The sequence below is a fragment of the Coccidioides immitis genome, assembly GCF_000149335.2.
Source record: "Coccidioides immitis RS genomic scaffold supercont3.3, whole genome shotgun sequence".
In the NCBI taxonomy this organism is placed as follows: Eukaryota; Fungi; Ascomycota; class Eurotiomycetes; order Onygenales; family Onygenaceae; genus Coccidioides; species Coccidioides immitis.
This window is the reverse complement of record NW_004504308.1, coordinates 2,242,520-2,261,525: the sequence shown is the minus strand read 5'-3', so window position 1 is coordinate 2,261,525 and position 19,006 is coordinate 2,242,520. Positions and strand designations below refer to the sequence as shown.

The window sequence follows — 19,006 nt, the reverse complement described above, 5'->3', positions numbered from 1 at the left end:
ATATCGATTAATTTCGATTTGAGAAGGGAATTGCTGGACGATTTCTCTAATCATAGCATTAACCCTTATATCTAAATACGCCGATAATAAAACTACACATTAATACTAGAAGAAAACAACAGTAGGGTATCCCCGGAGCCAACCAAATTATTAATTCAAAAGGAACGGACCACGATCGTGCCATGAACGCCAACCACAAGATACCAGCTCCTCGTTCTTTTACCCACAATGTCCATAGCCTTTCCAGGAAAATCAATACAAACCACACCCTGGACTGCTGTATTCTATCCCTGAGGTCCACTACGTACCCTCCTCACAGGCGATAATCCACTTCCCAGAGCCGATGGCAAAAGATTCTCTCTCCCCTCCAGTGCCGCGCCGGGCCCGATCGTCGTGGCATTTCTCCTCATCACCTTTCTCGGAATCATCCTCCTATCTCCCATCAAATTCGCCTTCGCCGCAAGGGTCGCCGAAAGTCGTCTCTTCGATGGAGGAGGCTGTATCTCTTTGCAAGGCCCGTCGACATCCGATTCCGCTGCGAGGGCACCTTCAGACGTCACACTGCTAATCGGCGGACGAGAAATATTAACATCAATCTCCTTCAATCCGGAGAACGTAGAAGATGGCTTGTTTGGGGATTCCACCAACCCATCTTCATCTTGATAAACTAACCCTTTGCTCGGAGATGACGGCCGAGATCCCAAAGGAGATGTCAGCGGTGCAAGAGGCAACGGTGTCCGTTTCATAGGGCTTTTCATGGGACTCTTCATGGGACTCTTCACGGGACTCTTCACTCCCCGTAGCCTCCGAATAAGCCTATCATGCGCCTCGGTTCTCGGTAGCTTAACGGCAAAGTTGTACTGTGCTTTCTCCGGGGTATCTCCGGTAGGTCTGTACTCCGCCATTTGCGTATTCTCGATGTTACTCTGAAGTTCAGCAAGGGGTTGCCTTACTTGCGGCTTGAGGTTCGAAACAACTCTCTCCATGTCCTGATGTTCATTGTCGACTGCGCGAAGGAACTCATCCGCCCTCGATTCTAGTTGCTCCAGATGTGTGCGCACTTCACCATGTGCCCCCCGAATATTCAACGCAAAGTTATTTAATGTCTCAAGATTTGAGTTATGATGGTCATCATTCTGGGATCGTGCACGCGCCACAAACTCATCAAGCGCTTGCATTTGTGCTCGCATATCCTCTTTCTGCTCGTCGACGATTCGCACAGTTTCTGCATGCACGGCGGTAGTGCAGTCCTCGATAGCGGAGTGTCTCGTTGCGAATGCCTATCTTCAGATCAGTACTACTTGTCCCAGATATACAATTAGCCATGCACATACATCCATGGTATTTGCCAGCTTCGATTTCAAGTCCTTCTCCGAGGTCAGTACTTCGTCCATTAGCCGACTGTCCTTCTCAGCCCAGCTGTCCATCTCTCTTCCATATGCGACATTGGCTTGCTGCAGTGCCGATCGCGAATCTCTCATGTTGGCTCTAACACCACTGACGTTCTTTCTCAACCTGGAGGCCTGTCTCTCCGCGGATGAGTTCAAAAGAGCCTGAATCTGCGACATGAGCTCGGCCCGCTCTCTTTCGGAGTTTTGTTTCTCTTCATCAAGCATCGTCTCAAGCGTAGATGCGGCTTCTTCGCTTGCTTGCAATGCCCTTTGATTTGCTTCCTGTAACTCCCGGCGAATATCACTAACGTATTCTTTCTGGACTTGAAGATGATGCACAAGTGATCCAAACACGGCGGTAAAGTCGTCATTTAAATTCTGATACATTTCACGAAACTGCGATCGTCAGCACTTATGCTTCGCAGGATCGATTGATGCTCACTTACCTCTCCCTCAAACAGCTGAAGTTCGTGAATTACTTCGCCCGAAATACGCGCTGCAGCAGAAGACAGGCCATTTAGACCCTCCCCGACCTTCTCCTGAACATCTTCCCTCAATTCCTTTATTTCTTCAAGGGTGTCATTCATCTCATCTCGATTCGATAACATCCTCATTTTCGCATCGTTTTCGATGGCTTGAAGGGATGTATCCGATTTGTCTATGAGGGAGCGATCCAGGGCAATCATTTTTACCTCCTCAGAAACATAGCTCTCCACCCGTGACGAGAGTGCTTCAAGGCGGGAATGATGTTCTGACTGGAAGGCAGCCATTCGATCATCAACAACTTTTGCGATATCCAACATTTGGCTGGTTGAAGATTCCCACGTGTCTTTATTAAGATGATGAAGCTGGGACCGTCGCCGTAACTTAGAATGAAGACCATCAACGTCTGAAGCCGACTGTTCCAGCTGCGATATAAGGTCAGTTCCGATTTCGTGAAGTTCGAGCTCGGTGGTCTCGTGGGCCTCCCGTAACATGGCTTCCTCCTCCAGACTCTGCTCGGTATTTCGAAGTACAATCTCAGTTTTCTGCAGAATGTCTTGCGTTTCATCCAGCATTGTTTGAGTAGCTTCATTGTTTCTTTTCAATGTATTGAAGTTACTCGTGAGTGTAAACAGTTCTTGGACTTTATTTTTCAGATTCGCCTCCATGCTCTCAATTTTTGCCCTTTGCTCTTCTGTTAAAATACGACGCGATTCACTTTCCACTGTCATTTCTTCGTATGAGCTTGCTGAAAGATAAACACCGTTCCGTAGCCTGGTGGCAATCAGTTCACTCTTTAGCTTCTCTATCTCAGAAGTGAATTCGCGGAATAATGTCTTCTTGGACATGGTAGAGTTTATTTGGGGCTTATTTCGAATATTCTTTGCCCTAAACGCATAATCTAACGTGGATATTGTCTCTTCAAGGTTGCTGCGAGAGGTTGATATTGTGGCAATGATACATGTTTTTGTTCTGCCACCTAACGAATCTTGAAGCAGTCGGGTAAGTTTCGATTCCCTATAGTAAAGTAAGCTTTAACTTATTTAAGTCGAGGTTCTGGACCGCTGACCTGTATGGGATGTGTGGACTTTTATCCACCAGGGCATTGATTACTCTACCCAAAGTAAGTAAGCTCTTGTTTATCAACCCGGCTTCGGCTGCTCGTTTGTTTTCTGCGCCGCTGCGTTGAATATTTTCACTTCCAGCCAAATCCACGAGGTTCAGCTTTCCGCTGCTAACAAATTCTTCGCCTTTGTCGGTGGATCTTTTGATATAAGCCGTAATAGTAAACACGGTATGACTTCGAGAGCTGAGATCGTTACATTTTGTAGCCGCAACCTGGCGACGATGGCTGCCTTCTTGGAGTAGTCTGATTCCGTCTGACGCTGAGTGAATATAGGATTCTCCCATTCCCTGTACCATGGTGCCATTGTGTCCTTTCTTAGCTCCATCTTCGTATATCTTTAGTTTTGAATTATCCTCCGGTGAAAGCAAGTCTCGAAGATCCTCGTTATATAGTTCAATAAAGGAACATTTCACCGAATTTTCTGTCTCTTCGAGTCTCTTGAACAGCGCATAGAGAACACGAGGAATTATACCAGCAGCATCGGACAACAGTCCAAGCGTATCGGTCATGTCACCAGACATCGTATACGTCTTTCCCGTTCCGGTTTGTCCGTATGCAAAAATAGTACAGTTATACCCTGCGAGCATCTGGAGCACACTGGCTCAGTACCCATATGTTTGTCCGATTAGGGGCTAGAGAACATACCTCGTTGAGAATCGGCACAACTACTTCCTCAAACAAGATGGCTTGGTCTGCCGCAGGAGAGAAAACCTTATCGAAGTTGTAGGCCTTGTTTGCCATTGCATTGGGGCCCATCGAGAGCTCGAGGGTGGAACCCTTGATTCCCTCTGTAGAGACGATAACGCCACTGTTTTCTTTAACTTCCCTATTATTTCTCCCTCGACAACGAACGACCACATGGATATTTGTGTCCCCAGGCACTTCATGTTCGAATTCCCGATCTTTCCGCTTTAATCCAGCACTGGGTTGTGTTCCGGGCGACGTGTTTGTACGTAGTGAGTTAGGTACTGAAGGTCGGATAGGTCTCGCTGGTGTCCCAGCTCTGTCTTGGATTGTCGATAACCGCTTCTTTGTCGGTGCGCGGAGTGGTACTCGTGCAGGGGGAGCCCGCGTTTTGGGATCTCTGGCGGTTTGCGACCGCGTAGTCCCGGCCATTGTGGAATTCCCAGCGATACGGAGTAATGCTACTCATGTATTAATATCCTAATAAGCGGGTTGGATAGGAAGTTGGGGGGAAGATGGTTAGCAAGACGCCACGAATCTGTCGGCTGTGATGTGAGGCGACCGCAAGGAGATGAGATAAGAAGTCCCAAAAGAGCAAAAGATAAACAAATTGCCGCAAGTCGACATGATTGGCCCAGGATCCCAAATAAAGTCTACGTACTATTATGTCAGCAGGACCATGACGCGGGTCACATGAAGCGCCGTGGCCGCCTGCGCTGATAAGATAACGGCTCTCTTGGCGCGATGCCCTGCGCTGGCGGCTTGCTGGCGTCACGGCCTCTCCTCGCCCTTCCGTCCTTCGTCTCTCGGTTGGTTTGCCGCCGACATCTATCTTCTTGGTTGCCTTTGCTATATATACGTTGACACCTCATGATTATTTAAGAGAGAACACTGGGTTCTTTGAACGTCATCCTTAGGATGAACTCTCTCGTGCCTGAGAGCCATCGTACACCATGACGACATCTCCAAGTACCTTCCCCGCGCAGGTCATCCCAGGTCGTGGGATCGGCTTCTTAAGTACGTTTCTAGTTTTATAACTGTATAGGAACTTGACTGGTTGAATGGACGCCCAGGCTTTACTGACTTTGGTCTCTTTGTAGCTCTCGGAGCGTCATTACATAACATCCTAACCCGCCTCAAAGGGCACCCGCAATCGTACCCGACTATTAATCTGGTCTACTCTTCCTCGAATCCTGTTTATGAGCCTATTCTGATATGTCTTCCCGAAAATGGCCTACGGCTACGGTTCGATGGTCCAGATCAAAGGCTGCGGTTGATCGAGGTGTTGGATTTCACAAAGATCTCCCTCTCCTATGAGAACACGGACTTCCCTAAACTGAGCAAATCCGACGGGGTCCAACAGGCCGGGCCAAAATTCCGCCATATTAACCGGCTGTTTGGGGTAACATATCCTGGAGAGTACATCCCCCCCTTGGCAAACGGGACGCATGGAACTTGCATCCTATCGTATCCTGGGGTTGCGTTTTCGTTTTCCGTCTCACACTCATCCTGGACCACCAAACGTGACAGCCTTTCTTTGATGGCATCTTCAGCTGCATCCCCCGCACAGTCCATGGCGGTATTTCTCGGGGACTCGTGGGCAGCTGCCCGATCAGACCTGTTTACACGCCAGCCAATCTACCCTAGGTTGACTGCACTTGCTGGGAAGAATAAGGAATACCTTGCCGATGAGATTGAGCTTGTCACGGTTCATGGAGGAGGTAGAATTGAGCTTGTTCGGAAAGCTAGTGCACCTTTCTGGATTACCCTATCTGAGACCACGCCGCAAGATTTAATCGCAGAGTTGGGCCCACCCGACGCGATTTACCGAAAAAGCGACCGTCGGATTCGAATCCACGGTGGGAGGCCCTCGAACAGCTCTCCCAGTCTCGGTACCAGTCCTTCGCCCCGCCATGGCCCTATTGACCCCGTGGATTTTGACCATACGCCTGACACAAGTGCCATAGAGGATTCTGATGAAGACTCTTCATCATCTCCAGAGCGGAACCCCTCATCCGTGGCAGGTGAATGCTTTTATAACTATTTTAACCACGGATTTGACGTATTCATATCTCAACCAACCACGTCTGGACCGCCGTTCCCGGGTTCTTCGAGTACAAAACCACTTTCGGTGGGAAACCCACCGCAACTCACCGCCACTAAACTAATTCTACATGGGAACATTCCTGGTTCCTACCCATTTAACCGGCATAGGCGGAGTCGCTGGGTGCTAAATATTAACGGTGACAATTCTCTGAATTCAGAAACACCCTATAGTGTAATATCGGAGAGGCTTAAGAAACTCTGGAATGGCTTCTACTCGAATCCTTCAGAGGAGGCCGCCTTTCAGAGGGGCATGGTGCTTAATCGTGGCTGGGGGGACAGCCCCGGCAGCAGCATCGAACTCCTCGGGGGTTGGGAAGAGAGCATCGGGAATAGACAGGGGGATCAACCCGCTCTTGGCGATGCCAATGCGCTTGGTAACACGGAGATATATGGGTTTCCGGGATCTCTTTTTGAAGTCTTGAAGAACGAATCTGTTAGCTGCTTGACGATTTACTAGATTACGCTGGCGTTCAAAGGTGGAGTGGACAACTGGGATAGTTTAGAGCGACAATACCCACTTCTCACTTGGTCTGATTAGAGAAGATGGTGCAGTATGTGTGTAACTTTATTAGAGCTAAGTGATCACATTTTATAGCTGAGATACGGAGTTTCTCTGCTTCAGCAATGGTTTGAGTTGAAGGTGCTACTCCATCGTTTATCCCTGAACCCCCATAAATTACCTACGGTGTAACCATTCCGGCGTGCAATCTGGCGAGGTGAACAAACGTGGCATATGAGGTAATTCGGCCCTCTTTATTGGCTATTTAATTCCATCTTAACGCCTTTGTATTCACTTTCTATTCCTTCATCATATTCCTCTTCATTGCTCAGAGCTAAGCTAAGCAGCTTTCTCTCCCTCCAACCCTGATTCGATTCATAAAGAGTGGAGACTCCCTTTACATCAATCAGGTGTAACCATTGGACTCAAACGTCCACCTGAGTATGTCCACCTTCCAGGCGAATCAGGCGAGTATTTCCGGGTGTCGTCACGAGCAGTTGATGCTACGAAGCGGCCAAAAAAGACCGGATCGTCCGTTGACATCTGACAGGCCTACAAGCCACCTTGTGGCTCATAGACTAGTCTGTGTTTGGTTTAGCCACCGATCTTCATACGTAATCAATTGTGTTAAACTGCTTGCGGACAGAAGTGGCTTGTATGGGTGGCTCAGGCTTGGCATTTCGGAGCTTCTCAAAAAAATTACTCCGTAGAGCGTTGAAAGATGCTCGGCATCGTGAGCGCTGAAGTTGCGAGTTCCTTGCCGTAGTTACTGGCGTCCGTAATTCCGCGTAACTGTCGATTGCACAATCGATGCAAAGCTACCCAGCTTCAAATTACTCCAACCGGCCTTGACCTCTTATCAACAGCGACTATGCAATAGCTGGACGGAGCATGTCTGACTTGTCACGATCTCTCGCTCGATCCTGGTCATCGACGCTCAAACTCCCCAAGTCAACCTTTCCGGCCCGCATTGCTGCCGCTGAACAGGCAAAATATCTCCAGCGATGCACCGATGACTTGTATGCCTGGCAGCGTCGCCAGCGACCCGCGGATTCCGCTCAATTCGTGCTCCACGATGGCCCACCCTACGCGAACGGCGATTTACATATCGGACATGCGCTGAATAAAATATTGAAGGACATTATCTGCCGAGTTCAGCTGGCAAAGGGCAAGAGGGTGGAATACATTCCGGGCTGGGATTGCCATGGTTTGCCCATCGAATTGAAAGCCCTGAATTCCAAAAATCAGGTGGGGAAGGACTTGGGCCCAGCTAATATCCGCGCGATTGCACGACAATTGGCCGAGGAGACGGTAGTGAAGCAGATGAAGGGCTTCCGAGAGTGGGGAGTCATGGGCGATTGGGAAAACTACTGGAAAACAATGGACAAGGAATTTGAAATGAGGCAGTTGGAGGTGTTCCTTGAGATGGTGGATAAGGGGCTGATTTATCGGAGGTATAAGCCCGTTTATTGGTCTCCTTCGACACGAACAGCGTTGGCGGAGGCGGAGTTAGAATATCGCGATGATCATGTGTCGCATGCTGCCCTTGTGAAATTTCCGCTTGCGACCGTGCCGACGGAAATAAGAGAGCACCCCCTGGCTTCTGGAGATGAGATATATGCGGTCATTTGGACGACAACACCCTGGACACTACCAGCGAATGCAGCGATTGCTGTCAGCAAGGACCTTAACTACATCATTGTCCAGTCTGAGAGGCATGGAAAGCTCCTGATCGCGGAATCGCGGCGAGAATATGTTGAACAGCTCCTTGAAGAAAGCCTCAAAGTACTTATGTCTGTTGCGGGTACCAGCTTGTTATCGAGTACGTATCGGCCACTTTTTAAAGATACAGATGGATCATGTCAGCCAGTAATTGCAGCGGATTTCGTCACAGATGAATCTGGCTCTGGTTTGGTCCATTGTGCCCCTGGACATGGTATGGAGGATTACGAAGTGTGTCTAGAACATGGACTTTCAGCCTCAGCTCCTGTCGATGGAGAGGGTCGGTTCACTGATGCCGCCATGCCTTCCAGCCCTTCCATGCTGAGTGGTAAACACGTTTTAAATGAAGGCAACAAAGCTGTCGTCAAATACCTGGAAGAGGAGGGCCGACTGCTTCACAAGCATAAATACAAACATAAATATCCGTACGATTGGCGCTCCAAGCTGCCAGTTATCATTCGCGCGACAGAGCAATGGTTTGCTGATGTGGGAGACATCCGTCAGCAAGCGGTTAGTGCTCTACTGAATGTTCGTTTTGTCCCTCAGTCTGGTAAGGCTAGATTGGAGGCTTTTGTGAAGAACAGAACCGAGTGGTGTATCTCCAGGCAGCGAGCTTGGGGAGTTCCTATTCCCGCCCTTTACCATAGGGGAACTGGTGAAGCTGTTTTAACGAGAGAAAGCGTCACTCATATTATGGATGTCATCAAACAGCGAGGGATTGATGCTTGGTGGACAGATAATGAACACGATATTGCTTGGATACCGCCTTCTCTTCGTGATCCCGCTGGCCCGGGTTACGCTAGAGGAACAGATACTATGGACGTATGGTTTGATAGCGGGACGAGCTGGACCCAGATGAAAGAGAACGATGGCATTGAATCTACCAGATCTGATATGTATCTTGAAGGGACAGATCAGCATCGTGGATGGTTCCAATCAAGCTTGTTGACACATATTGCGCATCAGTTGGCGAAGGGTTCAAAAGGTCACTTTAAGGCACCATTTAAGACCCTTGTCACCCATGGATTCACTCTCGACCATGCAGGCCGTAAAATGAGCAAGTCCATTGGAAATATCGTTCATCCGCACGAAATCATGAATGGAACCCTCCTTCCCCCGTTGAAAATTAAGAAGGCCAAAGGTGCCAAGGAGAAGCCAACTGCACCGGTTTACGATGCTCTTGGACCAGATGCTTTGCGATTATGGGTTGCTGGAAGCGACTACACAAAAGATGTGGTTATCGGGCAACCAATACTCAAGGCTACCAACGGAAGTCTTCACAAATATCGAGTGACCTTCAGACTCATTCTTGGTGCGCTTCAAGACTTTGATCCGAAGAATCAAATTCCGTATGAATCCCTACGTGCAACCGACAAAATTGCTTTATCGCAATTGCGATCCCTTGTCCTCGCTTGCCAGGAAGCATTCTCAAATCTAGAGTTTTTCAAGGCAGTGACTGCCATTAACCGTTGGGCCAATGCCGACTTTTCTGCTTTCTACATTGAGTCGATAAAAGACCGGTTATATGCAGATTCGACCGACGGTCTAAGCAGACGAGCAGCGCAAACCACCATTTTCCACATATACTCACATCTTCAAAGCATTCTGGGACCGCTTGTCCCGCTCCTTGTCGAAGAGTCATGGGAACACACCCCTGATGTTATCAAGTCCGCTGTCGACCACCCTCTCCGCCGTATTATGGTTCCCCCCGATCCAAAATGGGGAAATTTGTTCCTAGAAAAGAGCTATTCAGCAATAGCGGCTGCCAATGCGGCCGTAAAAATGATGCAGGAAACTGCCCGAGTTAAAAAACAAATGGGCTCTTCTCTTCAATCGTATGTCCATCTGAACGTCCCCGACTCCGTTAGTGTGTTCCAGGAACTTGGCACTGCCGAGTTAGCCGACTTTTTTGTTGTGTCTTCTGTTACCTTGGGAAGCGGTAGTGAAGTGCCGCACGAAGTGGAAAACGCAGAATGGAGCTACGAAGGGCAGTTCGAATTACCCAGTGGCGAGATGGGAAAGGCGTGGATATATACCCCTGTGGAAGGAAAGTGTGCAAGATGTTGGAGGTACCTTGTTCCTGAGTCGATGGCGGAAGACGCGCTATGTCAGAGATGTGAAGATGTTGTTCACGAATTGGAGCTGAATAGTAGTGAGGCTTCGAATACCTCAGAAGCCTCAGAGGCTGCGAGCAGTTTCTCTCGTTGATGCACTGTATACATGTATTTTTAGAGTAGATATTGGATGATATCCCCATACAATGTACGATAGATAGATTTAGGCCATATTGGAGCACATCATCTCTTTATTTACACCGTGCGGGCATTGCCCTTCGATGGACTATGACGATCCAACTAATATCAACAGCCAAGAGACCTTGGCGGAGCAGCGAAGTTTGGTCCACAACCGTTGGTAACCTGCATCTTGTCCAACAACGCCAATGGTGATTGTTATGTCACTGCTCAACTCAGCCCTAACAGTCAACCGACGAGGAGTTTTCGCCTCCTCTACGGTGAAGTTACCAATCACGCTTCCAATTCTAATCTCAAGCTTCAATTGTTTGCTGGTTGACCTTTTTGTACCTCTTTCGTCAGCCAAGCCACCGGAGTTAAGCCTGAAGGTCTTCCAACAATTCCAGGGTTTCAAGAAAGCCAACCGTCTCTCTTCACCGTGCCCGATTGGACTGAAGCATGCGAGTTGGCAAACCGATGACGACTTACTTCCTGGGGGGCGTTGGGCCAGCTCTGCAAGAGGGGCAGCTGGTTTCGCCATCTGCGCGTGTTTATGTATATATGCTAGGTTGAGCGCCATTCTTCAGTGAGCTATCTGGAGAACGGAGTGCGTGAGAAAGTGCGTCGCGTTTTCGACAGGCTTCTGGATAGAATATTTCTTCAGCTCTCATTTGGATCTACTTGTTACCTGCTAGATCTGATTCAAGCCTCTTTTTCAATTTCGACTCTGTTCAAAACATGTTTAAGGCCCCTGGAATGATGGATGATCCGCATATTCCTACACTTGGAAAGCCTCCTATCTTTCAGGAGCTTGGAAATACAGGACGAAGAGCACTATGGTATGTGTTATGAGAGATGATCGCTAAGCCCTAGAGCTATACTCACTGATTGACGGTAGGGTCGTGGCAATCTTAATGCTCGTCTCCTCTTTGATCTTCTATATTCTGGGTGCCAGAGTAGTAGTGGTAAGTAGGAAAGGACACAGACCCGTGATTCCGGCATCAGTCGGAAGGCTAATATCATTCAGCAAAAACGGCTTTTCCATGTCCTAACATCCCTCGTAACAACCATCTCCTTCCTTGCCTATTTCGCTATGGCCACGGGAGAGGGTATTGGCTATAATGTTGCTAGCATTCGCCAGGAACACAAGAATGCGCCTGACACAGTGGAGGAAGTCTACCGCCAGGTCTTCTGGGTTCGCTGGCTCAACTGGGGCCTAACGTTTACTATTATCCTTATCAACTTGGCCCTGTTGGCGGGGATGAATGGAGCTAGCCTTCTCATTTCGGTCGCTGCTAATATTACCATGTTCGTTACTGGGCTAATCAGTGTCTTTAGCGAACATGGTACAAGATGGGCATGGTTCACGATTTCATGCTTGTCATATCTCACTGTCGTATATCATACTGGATTCCATGGACGCAGGGCAACATTGGCAAAGGACAATCAGACCAGGGCGTTTTACTCCTCGATTGCGGGATACTTCCTCGTTCTGCTCCTAATCTATCCAATGTAAGTTGTTCCCTTTTCTTTAACAATTTTATGCTGTACTAACCTGGCAATTTTGATCAGCATATGGGCTGCATCATCCAATACACGCCGGATGAGCGTCGACGCCGAGATTATCATCTATGCGATCCTTGATATTTTGTCACAGGGAGTGTTCGGATACTGGCTCCTTGTTTCCCATGATAGCATGCAGTCCATGTAAGCTTTGCACTGACATTTTAAAATATTCAGGAATGCTAACCCCTGATATAGCACTCTTAGTATTGATGGCTTCTGGTCCAACGGAATTGGCAACGAAGGAACGATCAGAGTTGGTGACAACGAGGGGGCATAATCAAAGCACCACTTTCGTCTGTCAGGCTTGGTCGCATTTCCATTCTTCGAGGCCCGGCCTGTAAAATTAACTTTGACCACACGACAGGATGGAGATATAAATCCGTGAATACTAGGGGAAGGACGAGATGATTTGATGCAGTTTTGAGTTGAAAGTTATTTTCGGTATGACCATTTTTTGTACGCAATCCGTATGGGCCTTGGCTGGGGCCTACGAGATCTTAACTTGTTTAAAAGGATATCTGGACTCTTGGACTGCCTTTGTCACCTGTGTGTGAATGGTTATTGTTCGAACCCCTTATAATCGAGGCATTTCCTTGATGGATTAGTTCCCTATTGGATTGCCTGATATGTACGATATTGGAAAGGCTTGCATGTCTTGTTGATTGTACCACAAGGCTGTAATTATGAATCAACCTGTTATAATAGCGATGTCAATATTAAAAGTTGTTACTCTGTAAAGGGTGTGAAAATTCTTCTCTAGGGTTTACAGCTCGACGACCGAAGCCAACTCCGCAAAGTTCGGGCCGACTCTCCTGAACATTGTTGTGCACGTGATCCTCACCTTGCCGAGCCGAAACGGAAATTAAGTCGGCCCCACGTCAATAGCGAGCAACATTTTATTCTCCTCGTATCTCGAAATTCAGTCTTAGAGCCGAGTTCACTCGGAACAATGGTGAGATAGCAGCTATATCCGTTGACGCTAAGCCAATGCTTCAATTAGTTTTGGATTGATACTTCTGGCCAGCTTGCGGTAACTCACACAAGCTTGGGGACCTCCTTGGGCAGATCTATGAAATGAGAGTTTGTGGGCACAAAGCTTACCTGGGTTTGGCACAGCGCGTCCTGCTCTCCATTCAATAAAAGAGACACTTTTCACCGTACGAAGCACGCTGGTCTCCATGTAGTTAGTCTCCAGCTTCTCGTGTCAGATCTTCCTTGATCCGATATAGAGTTTTTCCTGAGGTCTCGTCTGACCAGAGGATTGAGAGCGAGTTAGAGCGCCTGAATTGAAAGGTATTTGTGGTTCTTGTTTAGCGGGCTAGTTGGCCTTGAGAGATGCCCACTCCATCATTTCAGTCAGGATCTTAGCAAAAACCTCGCCAGAAAACATAGGACACCTCAGCACACATAACCTTCTGGGGAGGCAATGGGCAGCCTGTTGACAGGCTCTTCCATCACAGTTTATTGAACCATGGGCGCCTGATGCATTCAATGGTCTTGTTCAGAACAGAAGTGGCAACCCTGAAGGTAGATATGTCTAAGCATCTCGACCCACTTCAGTTAAACTTGCTGCCCGTTTTCTGTTTTCCAACATATCTTGCTTCTAGCTCTGGTTCCCCTATTCCAATTATAAAAGGAGTTATGAGTTAAGACCATGTTAGTATCCCTAACCTTTTCTAACCTCACATGTAGGTGAGTATTGTCAAGACTGGTGCTTTGACACTGAATCTCTCTCCTCGCTTATCTGAATCTCTGAGTGTTGATTTGCAAATGACTAGACTTTCTTGCACCTATAACAGTCCCAAAGATTTCACCTGAACTGCTTATAAAGAGAGATCTCTGCTTCCAATAAGCTCTAAAGTGTTATTCAAGCTTCTTCGGACACTGTTGAACAACCTCTACCAACCGACACGTGCGTGATTATCTGTCCATGCAGATAGCAAGGCCAAGAAGGAAATGTTTCAGGATGCGCCAAAAAGGCACCCTCCATGCCCTTGGAATCATCAATAGTGATCAGTGCAAAAGCCAGATGTATAGACAGCAGGCACACAGAATCGCTCCATATATTTTTGACATTTCGAGGGAAGGTAATGTTCTCTACAGATGACAGCATGTAGAAGGAAAAATAATACAAAAGGGGGGCAAAAAGAGACAAAAAGAAGAGATTCTTGAATCCTCACAGATGGAGAGAGAGAAGTTGATTTGGTGATCAGGACCAAATGGCAACCAAGGTGAGCTGAAGTGCTCATGTTCTGAATGCAATGGATGCAATGGTAGTCATGTCTTATCCCTAGCTACCCCAGATATGGCTTCATCCCACAAGTCTCTTATCATGATTCTTGCGTCGGTTTGAGGGTTCCCCGACAACTACATGTCACACTTGCAAGCATCCACCCTTATGGGTCTCCCTCCTGTGCTGTTATGTTAGTTAGTGATCTGTCATCCCATGACGCATGTTGTACTGACAGGACGGCAGCACTTGGCGCCGCTGTCGTTTTCTGGGTGTTCGGATGGAACGACTCCTGGTGGTCGGGTACAAGTCGCTCCTAGTTCGTCCTCGCCAGGATACGCATGGAAAAGAGGACTGCCTTGATTCGGGGATTGCTTTGTTTGATTGGTGCAATCCTGATTCCTTATCTCTTGTGTCGGCGCGCTTTCATCCTATGCGATCATCATCATCCGCTACCAGGGCTTTCCGGTTAGCCATGGAGGGTCGCGAGCTCTTGTTTGGTTGGAAGGAAGTTCCAGAAATGAAGATTCCATGGCCACATTGTGGAAAAGTTCTGGTCGTCAGCTTGCTGGAGCCACTGATACCATATCTCTGGACCAAATCCCATATTGCCATGTTCCTGGCGTTGTCGATCTGAACAAGCCCAGGCTGGGGAATTGTTCCTCTTGCTCCAGAAGCATCCAGTATAGCCCATGGATTTTTCATTCAAGGTAACCTCTTACATGTTGATGGCTTTCTCTTCGCCGATCGAGCCTTAAACCAATACAGTAGTCCTGGATTAGAAAGGCTCCGCTTGTTCTCCATCCTGCATCTCAGGATCCATTGTTGCCCAGGTTACAGATGTTAAGAATGCAGGCTAAATGAAGGCCTCAAATCCTATATCACTACCTCTGCCTATTCTAGTCATGGCCCAGAGAGCACAGGGATATTGACTTCGCTTCACAAGAGGAAGACAGGGAGATGCTTTCCAATATTTCTGCAACTTAATCTATTGCTCTCTATGGTCCAAACAGCATTCCATTGAACCCCTCACGGAGAGGTGACATCCGCATGGTCACGGACAGAAAGACAAGTTTATACAAGGCATGCCAAGGGCCCCAATCCAGGATTCCCGCAGAGCAATCTGCAACCAGATAACAGTGAATAGTGATATTCATGGTCAGAGGGCTAAACGCCCTTCCTATTGATGGAAAGGGGGAACAACATTCCGGAAATTTCTCAGCCCTACCCCCAGCAGCAAAACACCTCTGCTTGCAATTGGCCTCAAGTTTGGACATCTGGACATGACATGGCTTTCTGAATGATTTCCCGGCCTGATCTAACTAAAGTCAGGCCATTGCCAAGGAGATATCTTAACTGACAAAGGTTGCGGGCGATACATTTCACTTTATCATGGGAAGGCAGGTGCTCCCTGATTTTGATATCTAAGACGATTTTCGTGAAGTTATATAAAGGTGCCCTTCTCGCCCACAACCAGATAGGAAATTTTTTAAGCCACACTTCAGTTGATCTCTTGAGCTCAAATCTCTCTTCCCACGCGTCCGTTAAGACTTCTTTCTGACCGCAAGCGTGAAGTTCCTCTCCATCTTCACCGCGACTGCTCTGTTCATGGTTGGCACCATGGCCATCCCTACTGATCAAGGTGATGATGTGTGCATTCCACTCCCCAGATCTTCCTGTCAACTTCATGATAACCTCAAAGTCTCTGAAAACATCCCTGAGTATGGCTTCACTTTCTGTGGCTACTGCGAAGACCTTGAGGGCGACATTCCTTGTCTCAATCCACATGATGGCTTTGTCATTGAACCACTATTGAGCGAGTGCTGTCATTTTGGTATGCCAGACTATTGCAAGCGTCCTGTAAGCCCCTATAACTGCCCGAGATTTGTGCGTACATATCCAAACCTATACACCAACGAAGTTGAAATCACTTACCTGACTTGAGTAATACTAATGTGGCTTTGTAGCACGATACCCCTGTGAAGAAGTCGTCCTAAATAGACTGCCTCACTGCCACAGTTACATCGCACACAGAAATTTGAGCGGTTTGTGTGTGAGAGTGTGTGAGAGAGAGAGAAGGGGGATAATGTCAGCTACAGATAGAGGTGACTGGAAGCTTGGGAAGGCGCCTTGTGCTGGAATACCTTTTAAAGGACACTCATTTTATTGTAAGTACACTTTGACAAAGCCTTGGATTGGTGGCGGGCCCATCTAACTGGCTGACAATCCTGACAATTTGACTCCTATTATTTATTCTCACTTAACATTTTTGTTTATCTCTCTGGTAGAATGCATTTAGCTGCACCTCCTGAAATATAGGGGAAACAGTGTGAAAGCTAGAATTGACTGATCATTGAACAGATATTCCCCCACTCAGCTGCCTCTAATGAAAAACAGAATCAAGTAACTACTGACGAATGAATTTTTCAGCTAAGAGAGTATGCTTGGGTTAAGGAAGAGCCGATCCTTGACCTTCCCCCCCCCCCCCCCCCCCAAAAATGTATTGCATCTTGCTGTCAATCTGACCATGTCTTAGGATACTTTCTCGACCTTAAAAAATCTACATATCTCACCTACAACTCGTCATGTTATGGCATTTAGATGACCTGTTCAGATGGCAATATATGGAATATCAAATGTATGCCTCACTCCTGTTTCTAGGGATCCCCCGTGCAAGAAGGCTTGTAGAGCTCATGGAACATAGGAAGGCAACAACTTTCAAAGAGAATGGAACAGTGTTAGGTCTTCCAGATCTAGACACTCTAAAAAAAGTGATGGTGGTCCCAGAATGTGTTAACAATCACATAGCAGCCCAATCTGTGCGACTGACTCGGATTACAGGGGATAACCTTCAATAAGGATACAGTTATTGTGAAACGTACAAGGAATGTTGGTGATTTACAGCCTTGCTGCCAGTGTTTACTGTGAGTTTAGATTCTCTATGTTATTCTAAACTACTGCAAGTGAATCATCAAGAATCATAGTAGTCTCAAAAGTGAGTACTTGCTCAAAAAGTTCTCGGGATAGCTTTTGCTTATAAGCTAAAAGCAATGAGTAGCTGCAAATCGAATCGGAAAGATGCACCCTCGGCTTTGATGTTCTTCAAGCTATCAGGAGAACTTCTCGACATGATCTACACTTTCGCCATTCCCAAAGGAAAATGGTGTATTAAAGGTATTAGCATGCTTAAATATGAAATAGTTTGTGACTTCGCATAAATACTACTGCCGCTCTTCACGGAATAGCTGGTCAGGGTCCTACTCTAGCAGCACTGCAATGGAATATCAACAATGAGCTGCGCTCCCACATCGTATTTCCTGAGCTCGAAATCACTGGCTGACAACTCGCTTCAACTGGGTGTTGGCTCCCTAAATTCATCGACCATCGTCCCATCCTTCCCTATAGAAAGAAGCCGGATAGGCTTCCATATCTCCGAAAACTGCGCTACGGTAAATCGTCCTTTCGGTATGGGAATCGCTGGGTCGTTCGATGTCTTAATTCGGGCAAGTCTGAACGGACAAATCACATATTAGCACTATGGAAGCTCGATTTAGGCGGAAGAGGAATATAAGGAGAAGCAAATAAACCGAGGAACGGCATACTTTTCCACAAGAATTGCAGGTCTTCGAATCACCCGAAATGCCGGCACCGCAAGCAGGGCAGCTGCTGTGGCCTTGGTTGATGGTAAGTTGACTGTTTGTGGCCATTGCTGGAGGAGCTTGTTGAATAGTAGGCTTTATTATTGGGTAAATTTAATAAGTGGTCTTAGTGTTCCAAGCGACAGCTATGCGAATGTATGACCGATGTTGGAGATTCCGCGCGCGGGAGGCTATATATGAAGGGCTTAAAGTGCGGGGTATTTATTCAACCGCTAATCAGCTGCTCAGCTGCCAACTGCTCACAGCACCCGTAGCGTCGAGTTTCTCCTCGTGTCCATCATCGATGGGATTGTTCACCAATAATATTATTTGTTTGTATCAAGGCAACTTCGATCAAGCTGCTGGAAGACGATAAAACGACTGGACAAAGTCATGCCTTACCTAGGCCCACATTGTTCTTTCAGGCGGTGAGCTTGCTTAAGGAATCCTCTCTGGTGAAAGGATCATCTTTTTTGCACTCTTGGGGGAGCCTGCCCAAGAGAGGCTCCGAGGCAGGGTAAATCGATCAAAAGAACTTCAGGGACAGTACCAACAGCGACACGGGGCAGTTCACATCAAAAAGGAGTAAATCACGGGAATTTCAAACATGTCAGCCGACGTCCACTTTTGTAGTGGGCTAGATAGGATTGGGCATCGAAGTCGGAGCTTCACAAGCTCTTCCAATGTAAGCCTAGATCCAGCAAGCCTGGAGATTCTTTGTTTCGCCCCCTTTTTCATTTGGTAGTTGAAGTGACGGATACACACACGGCTCTCATTGAGCTCACTAGCCCCGCTTGAGTCCTTGAGAAAGTACACCAATACGGAGTGTTCAGGTGTCTGTGAAGAAAAGGATTCAGCAGGCTGGGACTGTATATCCATTTATCGACGGGGTGTCATCGCGGAGCCCTTTGCAAGCCCGTGCGCATCAAATAAAAACAGATTATGGAGTACCCCAGACGGAGTACATATGTTGGAACAAAAGATCTGTATTCAAGTGATCTTGTAGCGTAAAAAGGTGATCAGAGAATCAAGTCAATATCGATTCCTATTTGCTTAACTATTGGAACTTCCTCAGAGCACAGCCTGGATGACTCTCTTTGATGTTAAACAGCATTGCAAGTGACATGCTGTGCGCGTGGGATGCCCTTAGTTTGAGTGTTTCATTTATGTTTTATTTTTACGGAATACGGAGTACGTAGTACCTTTTTTTTTTTTTTTTGGGACTGCTCGTTGCCTGGGCGAGCACCCCTGCCACAAGCACAGGGCGCGGCCGGTCGCCCCGCAGGCTCTAGGCGTCACAGGGCAACCGGAGCGGGGCAACATGACCACC

At 47.5% G+C, this 19,006-nt stretch overlaps 8 protein-coding genes across 8 annotated transcripts; 4 read left to right on the top strand and 4 right to left on the bottom strand.

Moving 5' to 3' along the window:
- Positions 1–33: 33 nt before the first annotated feature.
- On the bottom strand, positions 34–4,241 carry CIMG_13268 (kinesin). Its single transcript, XM_001240936.2, has 5 exons — positions 3,646–4,241; positions 2,944–3,587; positions 1,838–2,891; positions 1,335–1,787; positions 34–1,280 (listed from the first exon to the last, which is right to left on the bottom strand). Exons 1-5 carry the CDS (start codon positions 4,114–4,116, stop codon positions 285–287), a joined length of 3,618 nt encoding a protein of 1,205 aa, XP_001240937.2. The 5' UTR covers positions 4,117–4,241; the 3' UTR covers positions 34–284.
- A 243-nt stretch (positions 4,242–4,484) lies between these two features.
- On the top strand, positions 4,485–6,429 carry CIMG_08101 (uncharacterized protein). The gene is made up of 2 exons (XM_001240937.2): positions 4,485–4,701; positions 4,785–6,429. Exons 1-2 carry the CDS (start codon positions 4,638–4,640, stop codon positions 6,245–6,247), a joined length of 1,527 nt encoding a protein of 508 aa, XP_001240938.1. The 5' UTR covers positions 4,485–4,637; the 3' UTR covers positions 6,248–6,429.
- Positions 6,430–7,030: 601 nt separating this feature from the next.
- CIMG_08102 (isoleucyl-tRNA synthetase) lies at positions 7,031–10,336 on the top strand. The gene has a single exon (XM_001240938.2). The coding sequence runs from the start codon at positions 7,181–7,183 to the stop codon at positions 10,217–10,219; it is 3,039 nt and encodes a 1,012-aa protein (XP_001240939.2). The 5' UTR covers positions 7,031–7,180; the 3' UTR covers positions 10,220–10,336.
- Positions 10,337–10,855: 519 nt separating this feature from the next.
- CIMG_08103 (opsin 1) lies at positions 10,856–12,516 on the top strand. Its single transcript, XM_001240939.2, has 5 exons — positions 10,856–11,081; positions 11,141–11,207; positions 11,270–11,754; positions 11,815–11,949; positions 12,004–12,516. The coding sequence occupies exons 1-5, from the start codon at positions 10,981–10,983 to the stop codon at positions 12,083–12,085; spliced, it is 870 nt and encodes a 289-aa protein (XP_001240940.1). The 5' UTR covers positions 10,856–10,980; the 3' UTR covers positions 12,086–12,516.
- A 1,511-nt stretch (positions 12,517–14,027) lies between these two features.
- Positions 14,028–14,675, top strand: CIMG_13267 (uncharacterized protein; the record flags this gene model as incomplete). Its single annotated transcript, XM_004445041.1, has 2 exons — positions 14,028–14,039; positions 14,277–14,675. The coding sequence occupies 2 exons, from the start codon at positions 14,028–14,030 to the stop codon at positions 14,673–14,675; spliced, it is 411 nt and encodes a 136-aa protein (XP_004445098.1).
- Positions 14,676–14,756: 81 nt separating this feature from the next.
- CIMG_08104 (uncharacterized protein) lies at positions 14,757–15,826 on the bottom strand (the record flags this gene model as incomplete). The annotated part of the gene is made up of 2 exons (XM_001240940.2): positions 14,757–14,791; positions 15,418–15,826. 2 exons carry the CDS (start codon positions 15,824–15,826, stop codon positions 14,757–14,759), a joined length of 444 nt encoding a protein of 147 aa, XP_001240941.2.
- A 1,561-nt stretch (positions 15,827–17,387) lies between these two features.
- On the bottom strand, positions 17,388–17,745 carry CIMG_12094 (uncharacterized protein; the record flags this gene model as incomplete). Its single annotated transcript, XM_012358560.1, has 2 exons — positions 17,388–17,531; positions 17,641–17,745. 2 exons carry the CDS (start codon positions 17,743–17,745, stop codon positions 17,388–17,390), a joined length of 249 nt encoding a protein of 82 aa, XP_012213983.1.
- Positions 17,746–17,982: 237 nt separating this feature from the next.
- Positions 17,983–18,751, bottom strand: CIMG_13266 (uncharacterized protein). The gene has a single exon (XM_004445040.1). The coding sequence runs from the start codon at positions 18,553–18,555 to the stop codon at positions 18,247–18,249; it is 309 nt and encodes a 102-aa protein (XP_004445097.1). The 5' UTR covers positions 18,556–18,751; the 3' UTR covers positions 17,983–18,246.
- Positions 18,752–19,006: the final 255 nt, after the last annotated feature.